The sequence below is a fragment of the Apis cerana genome, linkage group LG16 (genome assembly GCF_029169275.1).
Source record: "Apis cerana isolate GH-2021 linkage group LG16, AcerK_1.0, whole genome shotgun sequence".
NCBI classification, from domain to species: Eukaryota; Metazoa; Arthropoda; class Insecta; order Hymenoptera; family Apidae; genus Apis; species Apis cerana.
The window spans coordinates 2,975,989-2,999,047 of record NC_083867.1 but is presented as its reverse complement, the minus strand read 5'-3'; the positions used below and the strand labels follow the sequence as shown (position 1 = coordinate 2,999,047).

The window sequence follows — 23,059 nt, the reverse complement described above, 5'->3', positions numbered from 1 at the left end:
AATCGTTAAAAAGAATTCTCTGTACATCGAATTTTTATTCATTAAACTTTTCTAAATTCGAATTAAAATCGATGTGTCTAAAATACGAACGAAAAGTTATCTTACGAAATACGGTTCGTAAGAGAAAATGAAATACTTTTTTTTTCGAATCTATATTATTATATCCTCGCGAGTGGATATAAAGAAAGAGCTGGGAGGTGCAAAGATATTTGTACAGGTTAGAAAATGGAAAGATCGTTTTAATCGTGTTCCTCTTCCTACGAATAATTTCCTTGAATCGGTTTTCGCGAGAACAGGCGCATGCTCGCGCACACGGTCCATTCACTAACGTAACGCTTTACAACTGTTTCCGCCCCCACTCCCGGCCGGAAGTCCCGTTTCATTCATGGATCGGTCACAATGGTGGTTTTACGCGGCTATTGAGGACGCCTGCCTCCCGCCACGCCCCTGCTGCTTCTCCCTCTCCACCTCGTTCTCACTCCCTCCCGCCCCTTTCGTTCCCTTACCTTTCCCTCTTTTTCTTTCCTCTCTCTCTTCTTCCTTCTCGTATTCGTCCGCTGCACGCTCTCCCTTTCTCTCTCTCACCCGTTCATCCCAGCTTTTCACTTCTCTTTCGCACGCGCGCACGCACACCGCGCAGCTCTTCCACCGTACAATTCTTTCCCTCTCTCTCTCGTTCCCATTCATGTTTCATAGCTTTGTCCTCGTCCACCGTTCTCCCATACGCCTCGCACCCTTTGTAACTAACCGTGCAACGTTGCACGAACGGCAAAGGGTCCTTCTCGTGAAACCTTTGCGCACGTTTTCCTATATTGCCTGACGATCGACGACGAGTTCGATACCTCAACACGTAAGTCGTATCTACGCTCCAGGTCAAAAATTTCGAATCATTTTTTTTTATATTAACTAGAAAGAATTTCTTTAATTTTTAATTCGATTATCCATCAAAAATTAGTACCATCGATAATAATAATTTTTAGTTAGATTTAAATGAAAGAATGTTTATTTCGATTGAAATTTTAATAACATTTGATTAAGTTTATGGACTCTTGGATGACACATTTCTTTCCAATTCTATAAAATCGATTCAAAGATACATACCACGATTATGTATTATCACATTAAATTTCGTAATCGAGGTTTTATATAACAGCGATTTTAAATTAGGAAAAATTCGGAACGGAGAATTCGAGAAGGAAAGAAACGTGGAAGCCGGGAAGGTCGAATTCATAAAATTGTCGCCCGACAAATCATCGTGGGAACAAGGTGATTCCGGGGAATCGATTCTACGAAGCAAACGGTAACGACGACTTCCGCTCGCCTTGGGAGCACACAAAGATGCCGAAGCCAGACCATGCTGTGCACGTATAGTGCTCGCACGGTTGTTGAATACGCGTGCGCGGCCGGAAAGTTCGTATAGAGATAGAGGAAACGAAATTGATGCTATTAAACACGGGAATTTTTGCTACGATACTCATCCTCGGCGATCAACTTTCTCGGAAAATCCTTTTTTTTTTTTTAATAATTGTGATATTTTTCATCCAATTGTACTAATTATCTTGAAATATTTCTGACGGAAAATATTATTAAGAATCATTTTTACGAATTGATTTACGAATTGAAGGGGACGCGATAATTTGACAATCGATTACGGAAAAATATATTTTTGAAAAGAATATGTTTAATCATTCAATAAAAATTATGTAATAAATTTCTAAATTTCATATAGAATACGAAGTTAGAAATTTAATTATTACTTTCTATCATTCACGAGAATAGATGTAAAAAGATGGGAAAAAAGTTAAAAAATTATATATTACTGCGCGAACACTCCCCCAAAATGTTTCTTCATTTATAGATTCCTTTTTACAATACTTATTTAATTTATTAATAATTATTCACGCGATAATAATATTCGAGGAGCAGAGAGAAACGCGACCGTCCTGCTCGGCGTCCGGAAAGCGACTTCGTTAAATCAATATTACGGATATCGATACAACCTTTCCCCGCGGTTCGAGACTATATAAAAGTAAATATTGAAAATATTATTTCACGGAACAGTATAATTCGTTCAGTATAAACCGATCTATGGGAACGGGACGCGTGTCGAGCACATTATATATCCGCTTCCATTAAAGTACGGCGATCGATTCGGTGCCGATATCCGAACCGGAAGGCGGAAAAGAAAGAAGGCGAGGGGAAGGAAGAAAGAGAAGGATGGGAAGTTCTGCGAAGGCCGGAAGTCGATGGTGGACGCCTGATCGCTGCCGGATGTGCATCTTCCTTTTTCGACCAAAGTCTTGCATACTAATAAGGATCGTTTCCGTCTCGCTCGTCTCTGATTTCGATGAAAATTGCAAAGCTGTACGGAATCGGCCGACACCAGGGGAAAAAAAAATATATATATATATGTACACTCTAGGGAATTTCATCAACGGCCGAGACCACCTGTCGATCGAATTCTTTCGAAGCAGCTGCTTCTCGAAAGCCTCGTAATCGGTCCTTCTTTCCTCGCGAGTAGCGATGGAATCAAGTATACGAATAAACGTACGATTTTTCGTTCGGAAAATTTTGCAATATGTGAAGCTATACGGAAATGGTAAGTTAGGTTAGATGTAAAAGGTGAAATATAAAGTATAAAATTGTTATTATTCAAAAGATTAAAAAATCAAGCATGTTATTGATTTATAAGAAAAACTTGTTGAATAATGAAATATATCAGAATTTCAAGTATATCTTATACAAATTTTTGCTTTGTTATAATTATTTTTGATTAATGCCCAATGTTAATAAAGATTTCTCATAAGCGATTAAATATTTTAAAATTATTAAATGGATTAGAAATTTTACGAATTTTATTAGACATTTGATCCCATTCGTCAAATCAATTTTCGTAAATAGTAAAATTGTAAAATCATAACTTTCCGATTTTTATAATTCGATTATAATTTGAAGTTCGATTTATTTTAATATCGAAATACTTGTGAGTATATTTTATTAGTAGTAATTCTATGAAATCTTTTGTTTCTCAAATTTAATTTAGATTTATAAGTATGTATTAAATTTTGATCCCATCACTACTCGTGACTAACCTCAACAGTGACTAACCTCTCATGCTTTCGCATTATTCCATACGATGTGCACAATTTAATCGCATAATAATTGATTATTTCAAAGTATCATCGAAATTTGCTAAGCGAACGATTTAGTTTGAAAGAAAAAGTCCAAAATTAACCTTTCTTTTTTTTTTTCGAATTAAGAAAACGAAAATTTTCGAATTATATCGAAGAGTTCGAAACAGTTTGTTCGATCATCGCATTCATATTAAGATTGTATTCCAAAACGAAAATGGTTCGTAAAAGTGAACATGTTTTAACGAAACAGCTTCTGTAAATGACGGATGAGAAATAAAGTTCTTTGAATTGAGCAATTGTCTATAATATTCGTGATGATATCTTATGTAAATCGTTGATTCACTCATATAAATATATTTGGTCGATGAATTAAAAAACATGAAAAGCTTACCTTGCTTACGACGAAATCCTTTTCATCGAAATGACGACCGAACATTTTAGGCGCTTCTCCGGGTATCGGCTCGATTTTCACGCACACTTCCTGACCTTTTCGCGCGGATTCCACAGGTTTGTGATTATATTCTATGCTCGTGACCACGCCCAAATCCACGAACTGTAAAATAAAACCAATACAAAGATTTAGAATTAGATACAAATATTTATAATCATTCTATAATTGGAGAGTTTAAAAGCCAATCGTATAACAGTACAAGTCATATTCTCTGAAAATAATTTAACAATTTCTTCATTGTTTTAACTTTCACTTGACAAATCAATCAACTATATTTCAGAAATGAATCAGAATTCAGAATTTCATTATTCGATAAAAATTTCGTATCGAACATTAAGAAAACAATTACGAAATTCCATAAAAATATTAAGTTATTAAAAAGATTACATTAAAGGTATAAATAACAAATAGTTTATTTGTAACAAAATTTAAATTGATAAATAAATAAGAAATGAATTAGTTATAACAAAATATACACTAGATACGTATAACGTCAATAGAATATTTCAATTATAATAATCTTAACCTAACTTTTCGGCGAGGAAGACGATATCGAAGTGTGACGAGCTGTTGTAATCCATAACAATAAAATCTAAGTTATTTAACTTTCGATGAATGCTTACAAAATATCTTTCAAAAATTTGCAGAATTTTCGATTTGCAATAGAAAGCGCGAAGCATACTGTGACAAGGTGAGAAGATTTCGAAAGGTTAGAATTTTTCACGCGCAGCTCTCCATACGCAGGCTGTTTCACAGCTTGTACCGGCGCTATCGCCGTGTCTTTTTTCCATCCTCGATCGGCGTGTGTCTCTTTGCGTGGGTATAGCTCCGCCTATGCATTCCTTTCTGCGACCGGAAGTCGAGAGAAAACCGAGTACCTGAGCATTGCGCGTCGTCAGGGCCGACTCGGACGTAGGTACGGTTTTCGTCGTGAATACCAGCGAGGATCGGTGTGGACCGAGTAGGTAGATACGCGGATACGTAGGTTGTTGGATACTGTGGGACGTTGTACACGCAGTGATCTACAAGTTTTGATTAAGCTTCGATTTGGGGTATCATCTCTTTTCTAAACTTTCTTTTTGCATTTTCCGATAATATTCAATGAATACAAATAAAACGATGATTTTGAATCTGGAAATAGATTGGTTCAAAGTTATCTAATCTAACCTAACCTAATTGGTATAACCTATTTAAGATATAATAAAAGACTCAAAAAATACGAATCGCTTTTGTTAATCGGATCGACGACGTCATAAGTATTCACATAATTAATCTTGAATTTCATCATTGTAAAAATAATCTTTTTTTCTTATTCAATTATTTGCAGGATACCTATAAGATGTCAATAATCTTATTTAATATAATCTCATTAAATCTAATCTAACATAATTTATACGATAGATTAAATATTGAATATTGAATATGAAATTTTAATCTTTAAATCAATTTTTAAATTCAAAATCAATATATTTTATCCTCTATTCATCGAGTATTAAAAGATATAAAATAAACTTTAAAAAAAAGTCTAATACCTTAACACGAAGTAGTGGAAATTTAGACAAAGTTTTTTCGTGAAACTTTATTTAATATCACGAAATCTTACGTGGAAGAAAATATATTTGTGAAAAAAAAATATGTATACGTATCTGGATATTGTTGAAACAAAACTAACCACCAGAGTGCACTAGTCTCGATACATGAAAAATAAAAGTGTATAGGTTACAGAAGAAAAGATTTTTATTTTTAATTACTTTTCTTATAAAATTGTCCTCATTCAAGTTATTTAGTGTTTATTTTTCCTATATATACATATATACAAATATATTTATATTACGTTCATTATAAAAGTGTTGTTTAACTGTTATTTTTTTTTTTTTTTTTTACATTACTATCTTCTAACCTCAACAAGAATGAATGTTCAAAAAGAAGATTCAAGGGGAAATATATATGTATGAAATAATAATAATATAAAATTATTATATTCGGATTTAAGAACACCGTATAGAATGGTAAGAAAGCTCGAGCATGTCGTTTAGAATCGCGTTATTGCCGTAACACACCTGCAGCTGCAAGAGCGCCAAGTGGGCGATAAACCCGGACGCAAGTTTGCTTGGGGACACGCGCAGATTGCCGCTTATCCTTTTTAAAGAATTGCGACTCTAATTACGGTAATTAATGATTACCTCCTCCGAAGGGTTTTAATCTATTCAAAAGCCTTCCTCGATGAAATTTTGTAACATCGAAAAGCTTATTTATAAAAGATGTTACTCTTATTGGAGAAATTTTATTGTAAAATGATAATATCTGGTAAGATAACCTTACTTTCTGTACAAATAATAATAAAAACAATAAGAACCGAAGAGATTTTTTTAAAGTTTTAAAAAATGATATTTTTGATATAGAAAAAGAACATCAAGGAGTAAAGGGATGAGACTGAAGCGAGGTCGAAAGAAGCAGAAGCAAGCATGGTATCAATCGATGGACAATGACCGGTCGTGTATTTCGAAACCCACGCCACGAAAGAGCAATATGCCCACACACACGCTTATAGTTCGAATCGAACCACGAGGTCTCTCGTTTCTTTATCCCTATAACATGCTCTCTCTCTCTCTCTTTTCTCCTATATTCTTCTCGTTCCTCCGTTCCTGGTTACTTTTATGGTGTTGTACGATCGTCCGATTTTCGACACCCTGCGCGTCCTACCGCATGCATTACCATATACAGAATATATATATATACATACAAATATGGTGCATCTTTAAAGAATTGATTTTAAACGTTGAAACAAATAAAAAAAATTGATATATATTGAAATATCGATTGAAGTTTATTTTTCAAATTATAACCAAGAATTTTATAAACTGAATATAATGATAATATTTAGGTAATATTAAGAAATTATTGCTCTATATGTATATTTTCTTTTTACTATAGTTATAGTTAGTTTGTTAAATTCATCGTTTCTTTTATACAATACAAAAACACTCTTTGTAATTAGTAAAACAAATTTAACACAACTTTTATTAAAGCTTTTATTCAAAGCAAGTGTATAAATATATCATATCACATATGTACAAAATTATAATGATATAATTGTATCTTTTTTTCTCTCTCTACCATTTTAATGATTCTTCGTATAAATCTTAATATATCAGATATTTTCTATTTTTTTTTTTCGATCCTGTTTATTTTCCATGCAAAAGTTCGAGTTTTTCTCAATCTCCTTTTATTTTATCTCAATGCAAGAATAGCATGTTAATTTGCCCAGCACCATCATCTTCAAGCTCCGTTAGCAATGCGACTGGAAGTAAACAGGTTTGGTCAATTGTTTTTTCAAGTTGGACTGGGAAATTGCCAAGCGTCTCGCGTATCGGGTAGAAGTGGAGGAAGATGGGAACACGTTTGGCGAGGATTCGCAATGTCTTCCTCGTCTTCGCGTGGGTTACCACGGATTCTTTTTCTTCTTTAAAGCGTTTCAGACTCTCTCGGGACACGTGGGAAGCCAGTCATGGGAAAACAAGAATTTCATAAAAATCAATTTATTTTCTTCTTAGGTCGGACTGGAACTTTGAATAGAAGAGATTTCACTCACAGTTAACGATATTATATATATTAAACAGTTTTTTTCGTCTTTTTATTATGCAAATCTCTTCCGTTTTCCTAACTTTTACGATCTTATTCTTTCAAAATATTTCAGATTAATAATTTTAACGATATACTTGTAATATTTATAAAATATATTTATATTTTTTAATTTTGTATATATTTAATATGTATCAAAATACTTAAGGTAACTTCTAATATCATTTATAAAGAACCGATTCTTTATAGAGATTGACCATTTTATTCCATTTAATTGTAAAATCTAATTTAAATTAATCAATTTAAAATTTTTAATTTTATCAAAACAAGAGGATACGTGTTTATTGGAAGAAAATTGAATAATATAAATGACTTTAATGAACGAATAATAAGAGATGCATTTCTTTAACATTGCTTGTAACATTGTAAATAATAATATTTTAAAAGCACAGTGTTGATTCGCTTTCTTTCTTTATTTTCTTTTCCTCTATCTATTCGTACTTTTCTTATATTATCTTCGTCTCATTTGTTATCGTTATGCCGGTCATGCATCGTGGAACGACACAAGATATATTCGGTACCGGTAACGAACTGTGCCACTGATTAATACGTTTGTCGCTTGATCTATCCGGTGATTAGCGTCATTCTTCCGGCCCGGAAATGACCGCTCGATGGCGTTAGGGCATACATATGTTGGTTTCGAAATATTTTCCTGTCGTAATAATTCGAAATTACCACGAAACATGCAAAAACGAATAACTTTTTTACTTATTTATCATATCAAATTTCCCAATTGAATCCCTATTTATTAATTTTTTAGATATATTTGATGAATCACTGTGCATTTCTCATTTCAGAATGATGAGTCTAACTTATCGATCGAAATGAAGTAATATATTTAACAAATTTAAATTTGCATTTGTTTATTTCGTAAAGTGACACTATCTCTGTATTAAATTTTTTAGTAAATTTAATTTCGTTCGTTTCATTGATTTCTTAACATTAGGATTTTTTTAAATTAAAATTGAAGAAATTAAAATTTATTTCAGTTTAGCATTTTCGCAATGAAATCGTAATTTATACTATTATTGCATCAATGCTCTTGACCGTGTGTGCGCTATAAGTATAAAATTAAAAGCGAGACTACCTGGCTATGTAAACAATGCCAAGTATCATTCCAAAACTATTATTAAATTATTTATATTCTATCATTGTTCTTCCTTTATTTAATTATTAATTAATTTATTTTATTTGGTAATATTTAATATATATTTTAACATCTGAAATCATTTTAATATTATATTATTCATTCTGTACAAATAAATTAATTTTTTCATAAAAAATTCAATGAAAAATACGACACGTGTCATCTGATGCGATCTCATTCAGCCAAATGTGCGTGATATTATATTAAAATAATTAATTTCTTTTCCAAAAGATTCAACGATGCAATAACAATATACAAAATTATTTTTGCTTTCATTCCACAACGTTACTTTCTTAGCTGCGCGCGCAACTTGATTCTCTTATTTACAATTGGTCAAGAAATGTGCCGCCGACAACGGTCCTAGTTCCTTGGACATACCGATTCGAAAGCCGGACATTCTCAATGAAATTAAGTTTAATAAAGTGATCAACTGGGGCCAACCCGACGTATGCCGAAGAACGTGTATCGCGGGCCAAATATGCACGTCACAATGTAAAACAGATTCAGAAACGTAAATCGACAATGCGCGCATGCGCCACGCGTGCGAAGGAAAGTAGGAAAATTTATGTCAGAACTAGAAGCGTGAATTTAACAATAATTATCAACGATTCTTCTTTCAGTTGTCGAACAGTTGTAAATGATTAACGGAGATAATCGAGATTAATCGTGAGTGCTAGACAAACGAGTTATATGTATCTCTATAGGTATGATTGATTTGATCGATTATAGTGTAAAAAAACTTGTCGAGCTATACGAGTTTTATTAAACATGAGAATTGTTTCGAAACTCTATTATGATAATTTTTACCTTTTTTTTTCGTTTTTTTTTTTTACGATTTTTTATTTAACTATCATTTTCCATTTCAATGAAAATATAGTACAAGATAAAAATATAGAGGTTATGTTTATATCTACGGTATAATTAGAAAATCTTTATAAAACTAGAATTATGATTATTTTTTTCCGTTTTGCTGTAAAAACTTTTACCAGTTGTTTTATTTATTATATGTTTAAAAACTTTTAGAGATTAAGCTAGATTACCACAAGTCGAATTCAGAATAATTCTACTATAAATTTATTTCTTTTTATTTAAATAAAAATTTCATCACAAATATCTTCGTAATAATGTTTTCCAATTTTTTTTTTAGGTTATGATCTTATAAAACATAAAAAAAAAATTTGTATTAAGTCTACAATTATACGATCATATCGTATGCATGATATTTGAAATAAAAATATTTTTTTAATTATTTTCATATTAATGTAAGTAAAAATATTTATTTGATTTTATAAAAATATATAATAAGTATTTCAGTTAAGCGTGTCTTCTAATATAAATTGAAACGATTAATTGAAATAGATATTTTCTTTAGTACACGTGTAAAATATTTGAATATTATTTTGATGAAATTTTATCCGCTTTACAGCAATTGCGATTATATCTTAAAATTCGTGTTTACATGTCGTGGAGTGAGTGATTAATATTTATCTAAGTTCATACGATAATCAAGAAATATAAAAATAAAAATATACTTTTCTATTTCATATTTTCCTTGTTAGATAATAATCAAAAAATATGATATTTAAAATAATTAAAATTTGGACACGAATTGAAATATTATTTCAATTTCATCCCGACAAAACTATTTCCAAAATGCTTATTCCGATAAAAATTATTTGAGCAACGAATCAAAACGCCCGTTTAAAAATTTGAAATAAATCGTATAAAATATTATTTCATTTAATCATATAAATTATATACAAATTATATCGTAAACATTTACATTATACAATTGAAATGGGTAAAACGAGTGTAAAATACAGCTATATTTTAAATTGTCAGAAAAAAAATTGTACATACAAACGAGTTTCAATTTTCAGGAGTTTCCTTCACGGAAGACGGATTTCCGTGAAAGATAATAGAATGGGAATGATGGAAAAGGAAAGAGAGCAGAGGAAAAATGAGACGAAAGGAGAATGGGTGTTGGCATCATACTCGGGAGCAGACGCAGCGCGGCGAGTGAACGCGTGAGACGGGAACCGGAAGTCTATTTTCGTGTCCCGCACCGATTTAGAAAGCTTTATAGTTTGTACGAGCCTGAACGGCTACAGCCAACGCATCGTTGATGTGGCTCGTTGCTTTGAGTGCATGCACAAATTGAGATTTGTGCGGCATTCTCTCTTTTCTCTCACTATGTAGATCCATCCCATCCAACTATTTACAAACATCAGCTCATTAAAGACAAAATAGTAAAATAATAACGAACACGTGTCAATTTAATAATCGCGATAACATCCTCAACATATCGATACCATTTTGTTTCATCTAATGGAAAAATTACGTTGTAGCTTGATAAATAAGTCTCGTATTTTTTTTTTTTTCATTTCTAGAACTAACTTTTCAAAAACGTTCTACTTTTATCCTTAATCTTGCGATATTAGGAAAAAGGGGCAGGAAAATTTAACGAATAGAAAAAAAAATAGAAAAAAATCGAATTAATATACGTCGTCCTCCATTCTCGTAGAATGTTCGATGAACGATAAAAAATTATCTCAAATTGGATCCACGCGTTATCGCATTCGTCACGGTTTCCTCGCCGCGAAATAGATATCTACGAACATGGACAATATATTTCAATGAACGCCTTGTCGATCAGTTGCGTAGATTGGCCACGTGCACGATACACCTTTGATCTATCGGCTGCTTAATGAGTGTCGGACGGATGAGTCGATGAATGAAATCCCCACTACGGCATCGATGTCCTTCCTTCATTCGCGACGAGCGCCATTCAATGAACAACCGTTTCTGAAAACCTTGACGGCTCTCTACTCCCCGTATCCGATAATACGATACAGTGCCGGCCAAAAATTTGTGCACACATACGGAACAATATGTAAAATATTTTTAAATTTTGATCGGTTAAACAACAAATACGGATTGCCACAGTTTTATTCACATTTTATATTATTTATTTGAATTGAATGTAAATTTTTCTTATTATTTCAAAATAAACAGAATTTTTGTAAAAGTATTCTTGATTCTTAGAATCTATAAAATTGTGTAAATTTGCGTTCAAATTCGTTTTTGATTAATAATGAAGATTAACAGAAATTGATAAAATTTTTGCGTTTTGATTTAATACATACAGTTATTTTTTTAGTATAAATAGTTCGAAATTAAATTATACGAATGAGAATAAAAATAAAGAACATACAATAATTTTATTTCTCGAAATAGAACAAATGGAAGCCACGAGACGCGCGGGACATTTAAATTCGATACATCGAGAAGGAATCCGGACATTGAAAACGATACGATAAGCATTCTTTTCTTAGCCCGTGGACGGGAAGAAGGAGGATCCGTACCGTTTCGTCAACTGGGCGATTATCGTCCAGTATTCGTCGTTAGCAAAATTAATCGCGAGCCCGGGTAAAATGATCTACTCGACATTGGAAACTCGACATCCGGCCAGACGCGTATCTCTCTCGGTCGTATCCTCGCTCTCTCTCGGCCGCCTTTCCTCCAACCTCTTTATCTCTCTTCCTCTCGCTTCTCTCTTTCCCAAGTTATTTCTTCTCTTTTTTTTTTTTCCTCCGTTCGCTACGATAGCAACGTTAACCAGCTGCCTACTTAGAGAAACAAGACAGAAAGAGGGAGAGGAAATGGGATGAAGGGAGAGGGAGAGAGCCGACAAGGAGAGAACGATAGAGCGAGAAGCGAGTGGGGATGGAGAGAGATGGAGAGAGTTGGAACGAGGCAGAACGCTCGCATACTAACGCATCGATGCCACTTACTCACCAACCACATCCCGTCTTTCGGCCTTCCGGCTTGTCTGTAACTTTCGTGGAAACGCCTCTGGCTTCCTTCCGGTCGTTTATCACTCGGTAGACGCTCTAAACGTAGATACGCTGTCCCACGTATGTTCATTTCACCCCCACCACGTTCATTTCTAGCTGTCTCATCACCCCCTCCCTTCGCACCAATTATTCTCTCTCTCTCTCGACGGTTCTCCTTTCTCTCTCTTTCTTCGTTTCTTTTCATTCCTGTTTTAAGATGGCGGCATCTCCTACGTTTACGTGCCCTTCTTCTTCACATTTTAACCTTTCCTCTAATATTAGGTCGCACGATTTTCGCCTTTTTCGCGCGTTCTATCGCGTTTAGAAGGTTATTTGAATGCCATACTTGGAAGGTAGGTGCAGTTGCACGGTTTATACGCTACGATATGTATTATAATTGCGCGTTAAATTTCTCTCGCGCGAACAGCTCATCATCTCGTCAACAAAATCGATAGATATTAGATACGAATAAATTTGTGAAAAAAATATTCTAGTGAATAAGAATTTACATTTTTTTTATCTCCCAAACCTAAAATCAATCATTTTACGTATCGGCAGAGAGGAGAATTACGCCTATTGATACGAATAAATAAAATCAAATCAAACGTAAGACCAATTTCATCGTTTCTCTCCCGTAAAATGAGAATTTTACGGGAACAGCTTGCATTATCTCGCTCGATAATGAAATCACGTTTCATATTCTATTTATTCGCGTTCATATTCGCGTGCTCGTTAATTAGCTTCCCTCGCGGTCCCGCTCGGCTAATCCGCTCCGACGTGTTAATTTTCCACTCGCAATCAACAAATTAACAAATATATTCTGGCGGTAACCAACAACCGGCGGAGAAGGGGGGGGGAGGAGAGAACATTACGAGGCCGGCCTTCCGCCGGAAGGGAACTCACACACCACGGAGTTTCTAGTTCCTGTCACTCCGTGGCGGGATATTATTCGTGGGGCGGCTCGAAAATCTTCCTCGCGTTTCCTTGATATAATTATCGTTGAACGTCGAACCCCGACGATCGAGCGGAAGTCGCGTTTAAATTCGTAATGCCGTTCCGCTAATTATGCTCTGACCGTAATCCCATTAAAATAATATCCAACGTTGCAACGTCCGTAAAATTTCGCGACCGCGATATTTTGATACTTTTGGAATTTTCTTTCCTTTTTATCGAAAAATTTGAATTCTTTCCACCGAGATTATGTTAAGAGGAGAAATTATCACTGCTCGAAAAAAGTTTTTTAACCGAAGGTGCAGTAAATTTGATGAGATTTAAAAATTTTTCCAAACGATCTTCAAAAATATCGATCAAAGGTATCGTAAAAAAAAAAAAAGTAACTTCAAATTCATAAATAAATACAGATAACGAGAGACTTGTGTTTCTTTTCGTATCGATCGATAATGAGGTAAAAATCTTTTTACGAAATGAAACTTTAAGCACCTAAGGTAGCATGTTGTCGAAGCTGTGATACGATAAAAGAGCCTTCCTCGTCTTTTTAGAGACCCTTCGGCTAGACAGCCTTCTTTTTTCACTCGTCTAGCGCTGTTCGAGTTTCCAGCTGTCGTGACACGACTTCGTGAAAGGGACTGAAGCATCGTCGACAAGGGGAGCGTGCTTTAACGAGACACGATCGATCTACCCTCGCCCGTATCTATTCAGCCGTACGAAAAAATACGATTCCAGGTAGACAGAATATGGCGAGATAACAGTATCACCCCTACATTTCGTCCTGCGATCGATATTGTCGAGCAAAAAAAATTCTGTCGTTCACTTTTCACGTGGAAAAATACGTCGAAATCTTTGGCTACTTTATCCACAATTCCAGACGATTATCATGAGATTTAAAATTCATTATATAATATTTAAAATCACGTATTATCATACCCAATTACAACGAAATTTCAAGAAAAAAATTTCTTTTTTATAACCTCGATAATTTGAATTTCCATAAGATTGGGAATCTTATCGCGGGGAAACTTTGGGTAAAAAAAACGTAGAACTCGAAATCCGTTGAAATTAGAACATTCTCCCCTTTTTTTTTTTTTTTGTGAACGAAAAATAAATGAGAAGAAGAGCGGAAAAATCTATGGAGAAAAAGCGTGGCGGGCATTAGGTTCGGGTCATCGAGCAAGAATACAGTGGCCGGCGAGAAGACGAAGAAAAGGAATGGCGGAACGGCAAGAAAACGGCAGGCTAAAAGAATCCGCCGGATTTCCGCTCGACGTTAAAGCGCCTATCGAGGCCGTTGCGCAACGCGCGTGTACGCCCGATAACGATGGAAGCCGTGGAAATGCCTTCTACGTTGTTCCACGGATTTTATCTACGGAAACCGATCAGATTTTCATCGATATATCGTTTAATACTCGTTAATTCCTAGAGATATCTCTTCTCTCCCTTTCTCTTCCCTGGAAATTTTGATCTAATGGTATCTTAATTACCGTCATTGGGATAACAATTTGTCGGTTAATTAACGATAGAAATTCGTTTGACGAAATTTCGAAAGATATAGGGAATATCTTTGGCAACGAAGCATTTTTACGATGCTCGTTTAATAAACATTTTAACTAATGTAAATAATGTAATGCTTAGACCAACGACGAAAATGTGTGTAATAAAATTTGTAGAAAATAAAAATATTGGAAGAAACCGTGGGAAAAATTGTGATTTCTTGTCTAGGTTTCATTTAAATAATAATTCAAACGAAATAATAATTGTTTTTAACTCAAAACAATTTTTTATATATATATACAATTTTATAAATAATAAAATATTATCGAAGCAACGATCATTATTTTTGAAATAATGTAAAACTTGAAAGAAAAAAAAAACGAAAAAAACCTTTCGAGTGATCTAATAATAATCATCGAAAGCGATTCAAACGAGTTCAGAACGTGCGAATCCGCTCGAATTCGCGCGATGCTTGCGGAATCACGTAGAAGGCGTGTCGTTCTTTTTCTAAAGCGAGCTTCGCATCTTCCTTTCACGGCACGCTGCTGTCCATCGTGTTCTTCTCGTTCGCGAATACACAGAGAAAGAGAGAGAGAGAGATTCGACACGGCGAGTTCAGAACTGACCTAAGCCAATGGCCACTCGTGATAGTCGACATCCGGTCCGGATCATCGTTCGTTAATAAAAAGTATAATAAAGACAAGCAGAGATACGGAACGAATCTGTTCGCCTATCATTTTATGCATATTCGGTATCTATGCCCGGTTATATAATCATATGTGAACGCCGAGATCGATTAGAACTCTGTTCTCTTGCTTTTGAAATGAAATGAAAATTGTCGATTATAAATAGACAATGGATTCTTTTTTTACATTTATAAATATATATATATATATATATATATATAGAAACGAGGGTGCGAACGAATCTGACGAAGGACAAAAATATTTAATCGTTATTACGTTTACGTAATTACAATGTAAATTAGAATGAAATAACTTCGAGTTGCTTGTCGTAAAATATCGAAAAAGAACTTGTCACGAGATGGACATGTATTGTCGATTTACTATTTGTTGAGCAATTAAATATCAATTCGTAGAAAAGTCGAAACGCAACGTCGAAAGAAGGGTAGGGCCGAAAGAAGCGTGTACGATTTGAAGTGGAGGACGCGTGGGCCAACAACGTGGTCGGAGCTGCTTTCTACGCGCGGGCGAGAAACGCTCGTTGCACACATAGGACGGGGTTACAGCTTACTTGCCACGAATTTTACGCGTTTCTATCACCCACATACGCTTCGATATTATTGGATCGAATAATTTATACTCCCATTTGAATTCGAAATCTAGACTCATAGGAGCAATGTCCGATCACTTCATCGCCTCTTTCTCTCTGCTCGGTTGATCGTTCTGCTACAACGATTTTGATTTTCAATCGATGTACTTCCGTTCGCAGAGAAGTTCACAGATATGTATCAAGAGTTTCGTATGTAGAGAATATGGAAATATATTGAAATAGATATGCAAAGTATATCTACTTAATTTTTGAAATATTATTTATTAATTGCACTTAGAGTAGAGATTTATTCAAAATTGTAATATTACGTGATACTTGTATAAAAACTATTTTTTCGTTTACGATTTCATCTTTGTAAAATGTTGGTACATATTTTGTCAAGTTTTTTTGAGGTTAGGGTATCAACTTAATGTATTTATAATGATTCGTGTCCAAAATAAGTGTTAAATTTTTAAAAATGAGATAAATTATGAATAAAATCTTTACAAATATCTCTATTAATTGTGGATATATAAAAAAGTGATCCATCTTCCTCAAAATTACTATTCTCTTCGTTAATTCATTTTTCAATTTTAGTAACTACCATTACTTACAAATCGATCAAAGTATCCAAAGACATTTAAGAATGGGAGTGTATGCTGATAAATTTCTCATCACTTATTCAAAACAATAAGAATGATTAGTGACGGAATATTATCGAAGATAGAATGGTAAGGTAACTCAATTTGACACAATATATATCGATCGGTAAAACATGTGTACACCGGTAAAACAGTTAGAGAATTGACGACAGAGATACAGTATGTATCACAATTCACAATAGATTGGCGTTCAAATTTGACGAAATAATTGAATGTTGTTGTCAAGTCAAATAATTGAATGTTTCTTAAACGAGCGCGGAGAATACTTATGTCCAGATAAATCAACTCGATTCCTACGCAACGAAAATTCGAAACGATTCTTGCGCAAAGAACGCGGCCATTCGGAGGGGCGAAAACCGTTTGCCTAATAAATCATTTCGGTTGGCGAGCACGGTCACCAGAAGGCGTGGGTGTACTTCACGAGAATATACTTGGAATTTTTGTTTACGGAGAATTTGCAGGCTGCTAATGGCATTGCTACGCCTACGAATTCGAGGCTAGGCAACCTGTAACGTTCACGTGCTACCGCGTAAGGCGAGGCAGCAAACGAAACTACCCACCAGTTTAACTCCTACGGGAAATGGAGAAGGAACTCGATCGTCGATGGGACCAGTTCGATAATTTCATCAAATTTTCCAAACGTTTGAAACATCCGCATCTCTCTATTACCTTTTAACTTTTTCACTGTGATATCTAGCTAAAACTGTTTGATATATACAATTTTTATTAATACGGAAACATATGCACGCGAAAGTTTAATCTTTTGGTGCGTTCTCTTAAAAAGAAATCGATATTTATAAGCGTCTACATTATCGACGTAACGCAAAGCAATTATTTAGCCGCCATATTGTTGTCAAATCACCTACTACAGCGACTGAGAAATCAAACAAAAGTTTATTTTCTTTCGAAAAAAAAAAAAGAAAAATGTCTTTTTAGAAAAAATATTATGGTCTATTTTATATTGACTCGGTACGAAAATTTGTCAATAATTCGAAATTTAGAAGAATTAATTTGGAAGTCATTGACGTTGGTCAATGAAAAAGAGAAAGAAACTGAAGAAAACTGGCTCGAGCGATTCGCGTGTTTGATCGAAATTCATCCATCTATCAACTGGATAAATGTATTTCCCTCGAACAAGTTCACCTACGCGCAGACAAATCGATCGTTCGACACAGAGAGCTCGAATCGCATGGCTCCTTAAGGATTCTGGCCCGAATTCACCGATAATCGTATTCAAAAGCGATGAGGAAAAGAAACATAGCATGTGGCAGAATTTTAAATTAATTCTCGAGACTGTCTCATGTGATCTCGCTCGGCGCGACAGAACTTCCTTTTCGATTTGTATGCTCGATACGACGCATTTCTAAGAATTTTTAATTCCAATTTCAGATTTTAACATACATTTTTCTCGCTTATGAAACGAATGAATTCTAATCGATCGTTATTTTTAGATTTTTAGAAGTGATAAATAAACAAATAAAAAAAAATTGAAAATATAGATAAGTACGCGTCTTCCAAGTCCCACGGTATTGTAGAGAATTAAAATGTTTTACGATATTTTTTATTGGAAATAAAATTTGTCGTTAAATATATTTTGTTTTTCTAAGACGTCGTATCGTTCTTTCGATATATCTCATTTTTCTCGATTTTGTCAAGTGTAGTAAAATGTATCGATTAAAAATTTAACATGCGTTAATCAAAATTTATGAAAAAAATAAAAAAAAAAAGTAGTACTCACATCTTTGCTGGGCACGCAAAGCGGTGTCCCTTCTTTCACGATCCCAGCCTCTACCATCACTCCCATTACGATAGGATCTCGAGAATTGAAGATGTACTAAAAAAGAAGAGGCGGATATTTTTCTTAAGAAAGAGAATATAAATAAAGGATTGATATAAATTATATATAAAAATAAAATATCTTGAAAAAAAAACTTTTATTTATGTTATTTGTATATTATTCAAAAGCTAAATTGATCACTTTCTCATTTATGAATTGATATTTAAAAAAAGTTTCCTCTGTAGATATATCCGTATATATTCTAATTTTATTGATTTTAAATTATATATATATGAATATGTTTTAAAACATTATCCATTATTTCCATTATTTACCTGAGGCAAAATACGAAGTTTGCAAGGGAACACAGCAATATGCTTGTTTTCGTCACGTTTGCGTTGCTTCAACTCCTCTCTATACGCCGTGAATTTATCAAAGAGATGGTAAATGATATCCGCTTGGAAAATTTTAACTCCAAGCGAGTCGGCCAATTCTTGAGCATCTCTTTCTATCTTTACATCGAATGCGAGGATTGTGGCATATCTGTAAATTGATCGGTACTACGTATTAGAGACGTGGAAAAATTCAAAAATTTCTTAATATATTTCTGGTAAAAATGAAACATTGCTGTTATCGTTTTTAACAAGAGTTTTAAAATTTATACCTTTTATTATATGTATATATATATATATATATATATAGACAAAATATGCATCATAAAAAGTACTAATCTTTTAAAAGAAACGTCTACTCACTGACTGTCATGCTCCAACATGATAGACGCCTTCATGACATCTTTTTTAACAACGGGACCAATACGAATTCCAGCATACTGCAATAGAAAAAATTGTAATTTTGAAATTAGATAGTCGAACTTAAAAAATCTACTAACAAAAAAAAAAGGGAAAACCAATTTGTAAGTACTCAAATATTATCCAATGATATGACATCACAATGGAGAAGATTACTATTAAATCCTTAAAACAAATTTCAACTCATCCTCTGATAAATTAGATTAATTTTTATTTCGTTGTTTTTAAAATTATCCCTATAGAAAACTAGATGTACGAATATTGTTTTGATCCAGTGTAACATCTTGCGTTTGCGTGGGCCACGTTTAAACGGGAACTCTCGATTCAGTCGCAACGGAGTTCCGTACTTGGAAGGAAAACAAAATATTAAGGTAAGGCATAAACCACTGTCACCGTAACATAAATACAGTGGAACGCTATGCGAATGTAAGCGCATGCGCGTGTGCGTGTCTGTTCGACCGCAAAAATAACTAGTGACGCATGCTGTCCGGATTCGGCTTCGCCGATGCGGCGAGACACGGCGACACAACGTAGAAATAAACGCACCGATACAAACAAACCGTCCCGCGGGATGTCCACGATTGTCGTGGAGAGGTCGAAACGAGTCCTTCAAATTCCCTAATAGATGTAAGTTGAAATTCGTTACATTTCTATTCTGACGATAATTTCTACGAGATATATTATTGACGTAAACATGCGAATTTCATTTCGAGGGAAAAATTATCACTCTCGAGTCTAATTCGAGAGAGAATATTTTTCTCTTTTTTCTTTTTTTAAGATAAAGTAATTAAAAATATTTTCTATTCTCTTTTTAACGAGTTATCGCCACGTTTATTGCGTTTGATGATCTCGTTTTTAATTAACGATATAATTGAGGCTTTCTAAAAAGTAAGCAGGATGAAATTGGAGGGAATTGGAGAAAGAGTAAATATTTATCACACCCTGTGTATCACACGTGTTGCTCCAAGACTTTCCTCTATTAAGATAGCACAACTTTCGAAAGATAATGTACGACTAATTGCTGGTGGATAAAACGATAAAATAAATAGCGTAACAGTAGCTACATTTACGAGCTAATTTTCGAGTTCAGACGAGCAACGGGTCGATAATCATTCATCGAAAGAAGGCGAGGAGGGGGTAGAGGAAGAGGCGGAGGAAACAGGACGAGTAGAAGAAGATGATACGTTGCCGAGAATTTTGTGAAGATAAGACGGGTTTTTAAGACTTCCGGTGCGTGGTCGCATTCCGATATTAGGACGAGATACCACTTTTTTCTTTTCCTTTTTTCTTTTCCTGGACCACCGAATAACCCATTAAGACGAGACCTCTTCTGACGTAAATATCCGTACATTCCGGCGTGCGTACGTCATTGTTTTTCACTTTTATTGTAAATAAACAACGTCATCTGCATTCTTATGCAATTCCGTGTAATTTAAATCCAATTCTTTTTTCCTTCTTAAATGATTAATCAACGAGATTTTGCTTGTGAACAATGATGAAATCCACGATGGATGAACCGACGAAAGAAAAACGCGGATCAATTAGAAGGCACCACCGCTCGATAAACGACCGAAATACCGGTAGCTAGTCATGTTTCATTGATGAATTGCGATACCATCCGGTGGAATAAAGCAAAAAGATCGGGTGCGGAGTAAAATCGATCAATAAGAGAGAGAGAGATGTAACGAGAATAAAAAGAGTAACCATGATGAAGAATCCAATATTAATGAAGTAATATAATTCGAAAGTAAGAAAGATTGTCGTTAAAAATGGTTACTAAAGAGAAAAATAATTTAGCAAAAACATTTCCGATCTTTTCTATCAATATTTTACACGATATTTTACACGAATTTATAAAGAAAATATATATATATGTGTATTATATATATTAAGAAAGTACTCGAAATTATTAATTATTAATATCTGTATAGCTTTTAAAGTATATATATAATCGTTATAATCGAGAAAGATTGGAATATAGAGAAGAAATACGCAAACAAGCATCGGAATTCGGAAATCGATTTTGGCAAGTAGGCCCCTGTTCGAACGGAACAGATGCTATCGAGAAAAGAGGAAAATAGAAAAAAGAACAAAACAAGAAAAAAAAAGGGAGAAAAGGCGGTGAATAAAAGGCGGAGGAACGAAGAAAGAGAAAGTGGCGGAGGGAAAGAGATAGAATTGACAGAGGAGAAAAGGCGGACGACAGATGTTGCCAACGAAAGAAAGCTAGTACAAACGAGAGGAAGTCGAGAGGAAGAGAGAGAGAGAAGTTAAAGAAGAAAGAAGGACGCTTCCGGCATTAAAAACCGGCTGACAGTGCACGGATCCTCTTCAGCCTCTTGTCACAACCGCGAAACGTTTGCCGAACAAGGAAACTCTAATTTATTAACCAACCCTTCGACAGTGAAATGAAATATCAAGGGAAGAAATTGAAACCGGGCAATTTAGAAACTGAAAATAACTTTTAACGTTCATCAATTCGAAGAATTTTCCCTTATATATAATTTTAGAGATTTTTGCGTTATTTTTAATCTTAAAATCGTTGCATTATATTATTAATTCATTAATTTATATTTATATTTTATGTATACCATTATCACTGTTATTACACGGTTATTCATTTGCCAAAATGAAAAATTTGTCTCGAGAAAGATAAGCAGCATCGAGTAATTTTCCACTTTCGTATATTAATTAAGCGGTAGAAATGAAATTCGATAAATATCTATCGCACGTAGCTAAGTGAAAGAAACGTGGGAACAACTGGTTGCTAATTGACATTGCTTTGCACTGCATTCTCCACTTTCATTTCACATTTTTCTCTCTCTCTTTTTTTTTTTTTTTACTTGTCCCTCAGTTAGTTCTTATTGTCATCGATTACCGGTTAGCTCGACGATAGATGACCCGTTCAACTTGTCGTTTCTTGTTTTAGAAGTCTTCCCCTCCCCCCAAAGAAAAGATAGTTGGTCGAACAACGTCGATTGTAAAATTTCTGTTTCAAATTTTTGCTATCTATTTTGAACTTTTGACTATTGTTTTTAAACAAATAAATAAAAAATTGTGATAAATATTCATAATATTTGACGACAATACTTGCGTTGACAAGAAACAAGTAAACCCTATCAATTAAGGATTTTGACATTTCGTTGGTCAACGTTGTTTATTTTCTCCTCTTTTCAGAGGCCGACTATAATCTTTGAACGGCTTCTCTCTTCATGAAAAACGTACGTATCGTAGGATGCCGGCACACGGCCGACAGAGCGTGCACTCGCGTGTCCGCGCTCCGCATATCCGCTCCCATGTCCTGGTATAGCTGCTTATATACCGCGGTTAAAAACAATGCGAGGAAACGAGCCATCTTTTCCTGCTATGGAAAAGGAGCGGAGAACTGCACCTCCGTCCGTCCGTCCGTCCGTCCGTCCGCTCATCACAAGTTCCATCGTGCAACGGAACGATCCGAACTACGCGAGAAATCGACGCGTTTCTATCAGGGATGAGTGGAAATTTGTGAATCCACGGCTTTATAAGATGTTAAAAACTCAAAATATTTAATTATTTCTTTTTTGATGAGATAATTGTGAATAATAATTAAGAAATAATTAATTTTTACATTTTCTTTTATAATATAATAATAAAATTATGAGATTAGGAATTATTAATTAAAATAAATTTTTTAAATATCTAAACATCGGATTGATGAATCGATTGAATTATTTATTTTTAATTAAATAAGAATAAATTTATATCATCATATTTCTTATAAATTATTCTTGTAAATTTCTAACAAACAAAAAGTTCAAGTAAAGAATCGGGAACTCGAAATCTTTTGAATTTCAAAAAATCTATAATATATATATATATATATATATACAAACATATTG

At 34.2% G+C, this 23,059-nt stretch overlaps 1 protein-coding gene and 4 long non-coding RNA genes across 7 annotated transcripts in view; 4 read left to right on the top strand and 1 right to left on the bottom strand.

Annotated features, from left to right (window-relative positions):
* Window positions 1-23,059, bottom strand: part of LOC108000443 (eukaryotic translation initiation factor 5B) — a 36,300-nt gene that overhangs the window by 6,164 nt on the left and 7,077 nt on the right. For all 3 annotated transcript variants that reach the window (XM_062086406.1, XM_017060757.3, XM_062086407.1), the window contains 4 exons: window positions 19,125-19,201; window positions 18,705-18,912; window positions 18,331-18,426; window positions 3,526-3,687 (listed from right to left, as the gene is read on the bottom strand). In XM_062086406.1, coding sequence (XP_061942390.1) covers window positions 3,526-3,687; window positions 18,331-18,426; window positions 18,705-18,912; window positions 19,125-19,201 — 543 coding nt within the window. The remainder of the gene's footprint in view (window positions 1-3,525; window positions 3,688-18,330; window positions 18,427-18,704; window positions 18,913-19,124; window positions 19,202-23,059) is intronic.
* LOC133667478 (uncharacterized) lies at window positions 86-1,955 on the top strand. The gene is made up of 2 exons (XR_009833029.1): window positions 86-850; window positions 1,168-1,955. It is a non-coding gene; the product is annotated as an uncharacterized LOC133667478 (long non-coding RNA).
* On the top strand, window positions 3,650-6,683 carry LOC133667480 (uncharacterized). The gene is made up of 2 exons (XR_009833031.1): window positions 3,650-5,892; window positions 5,988-6,683. It is a non-coding gene; the product is annotated as an uncharacterized LOC133667480 (long non-coding RNA).
* LOC108000444 (uncharacterized) lies at window positions 8,497-10,635 on the top strand. The gene is made up of 3 exons (XR_001766541.3): window positions 8,497-9,078; window positions 9,522-9,636; window positions 10,255-10,635. It is a non-coding gene; the product is annotated as an uncharacterized LOC108000444 (long non-coding RNA).
* LOC133667481 (uncharacterized) lies at window positions 19,669-22,864 on the top strand. Its single transcript, XR_009833032.1, has 2 exons — window positions 19,669-19,808; window positions 22,359-22,864. It is a non-coding gene; the product is annotated as an uncharacterized LOC133667481 (long non-coding RNA).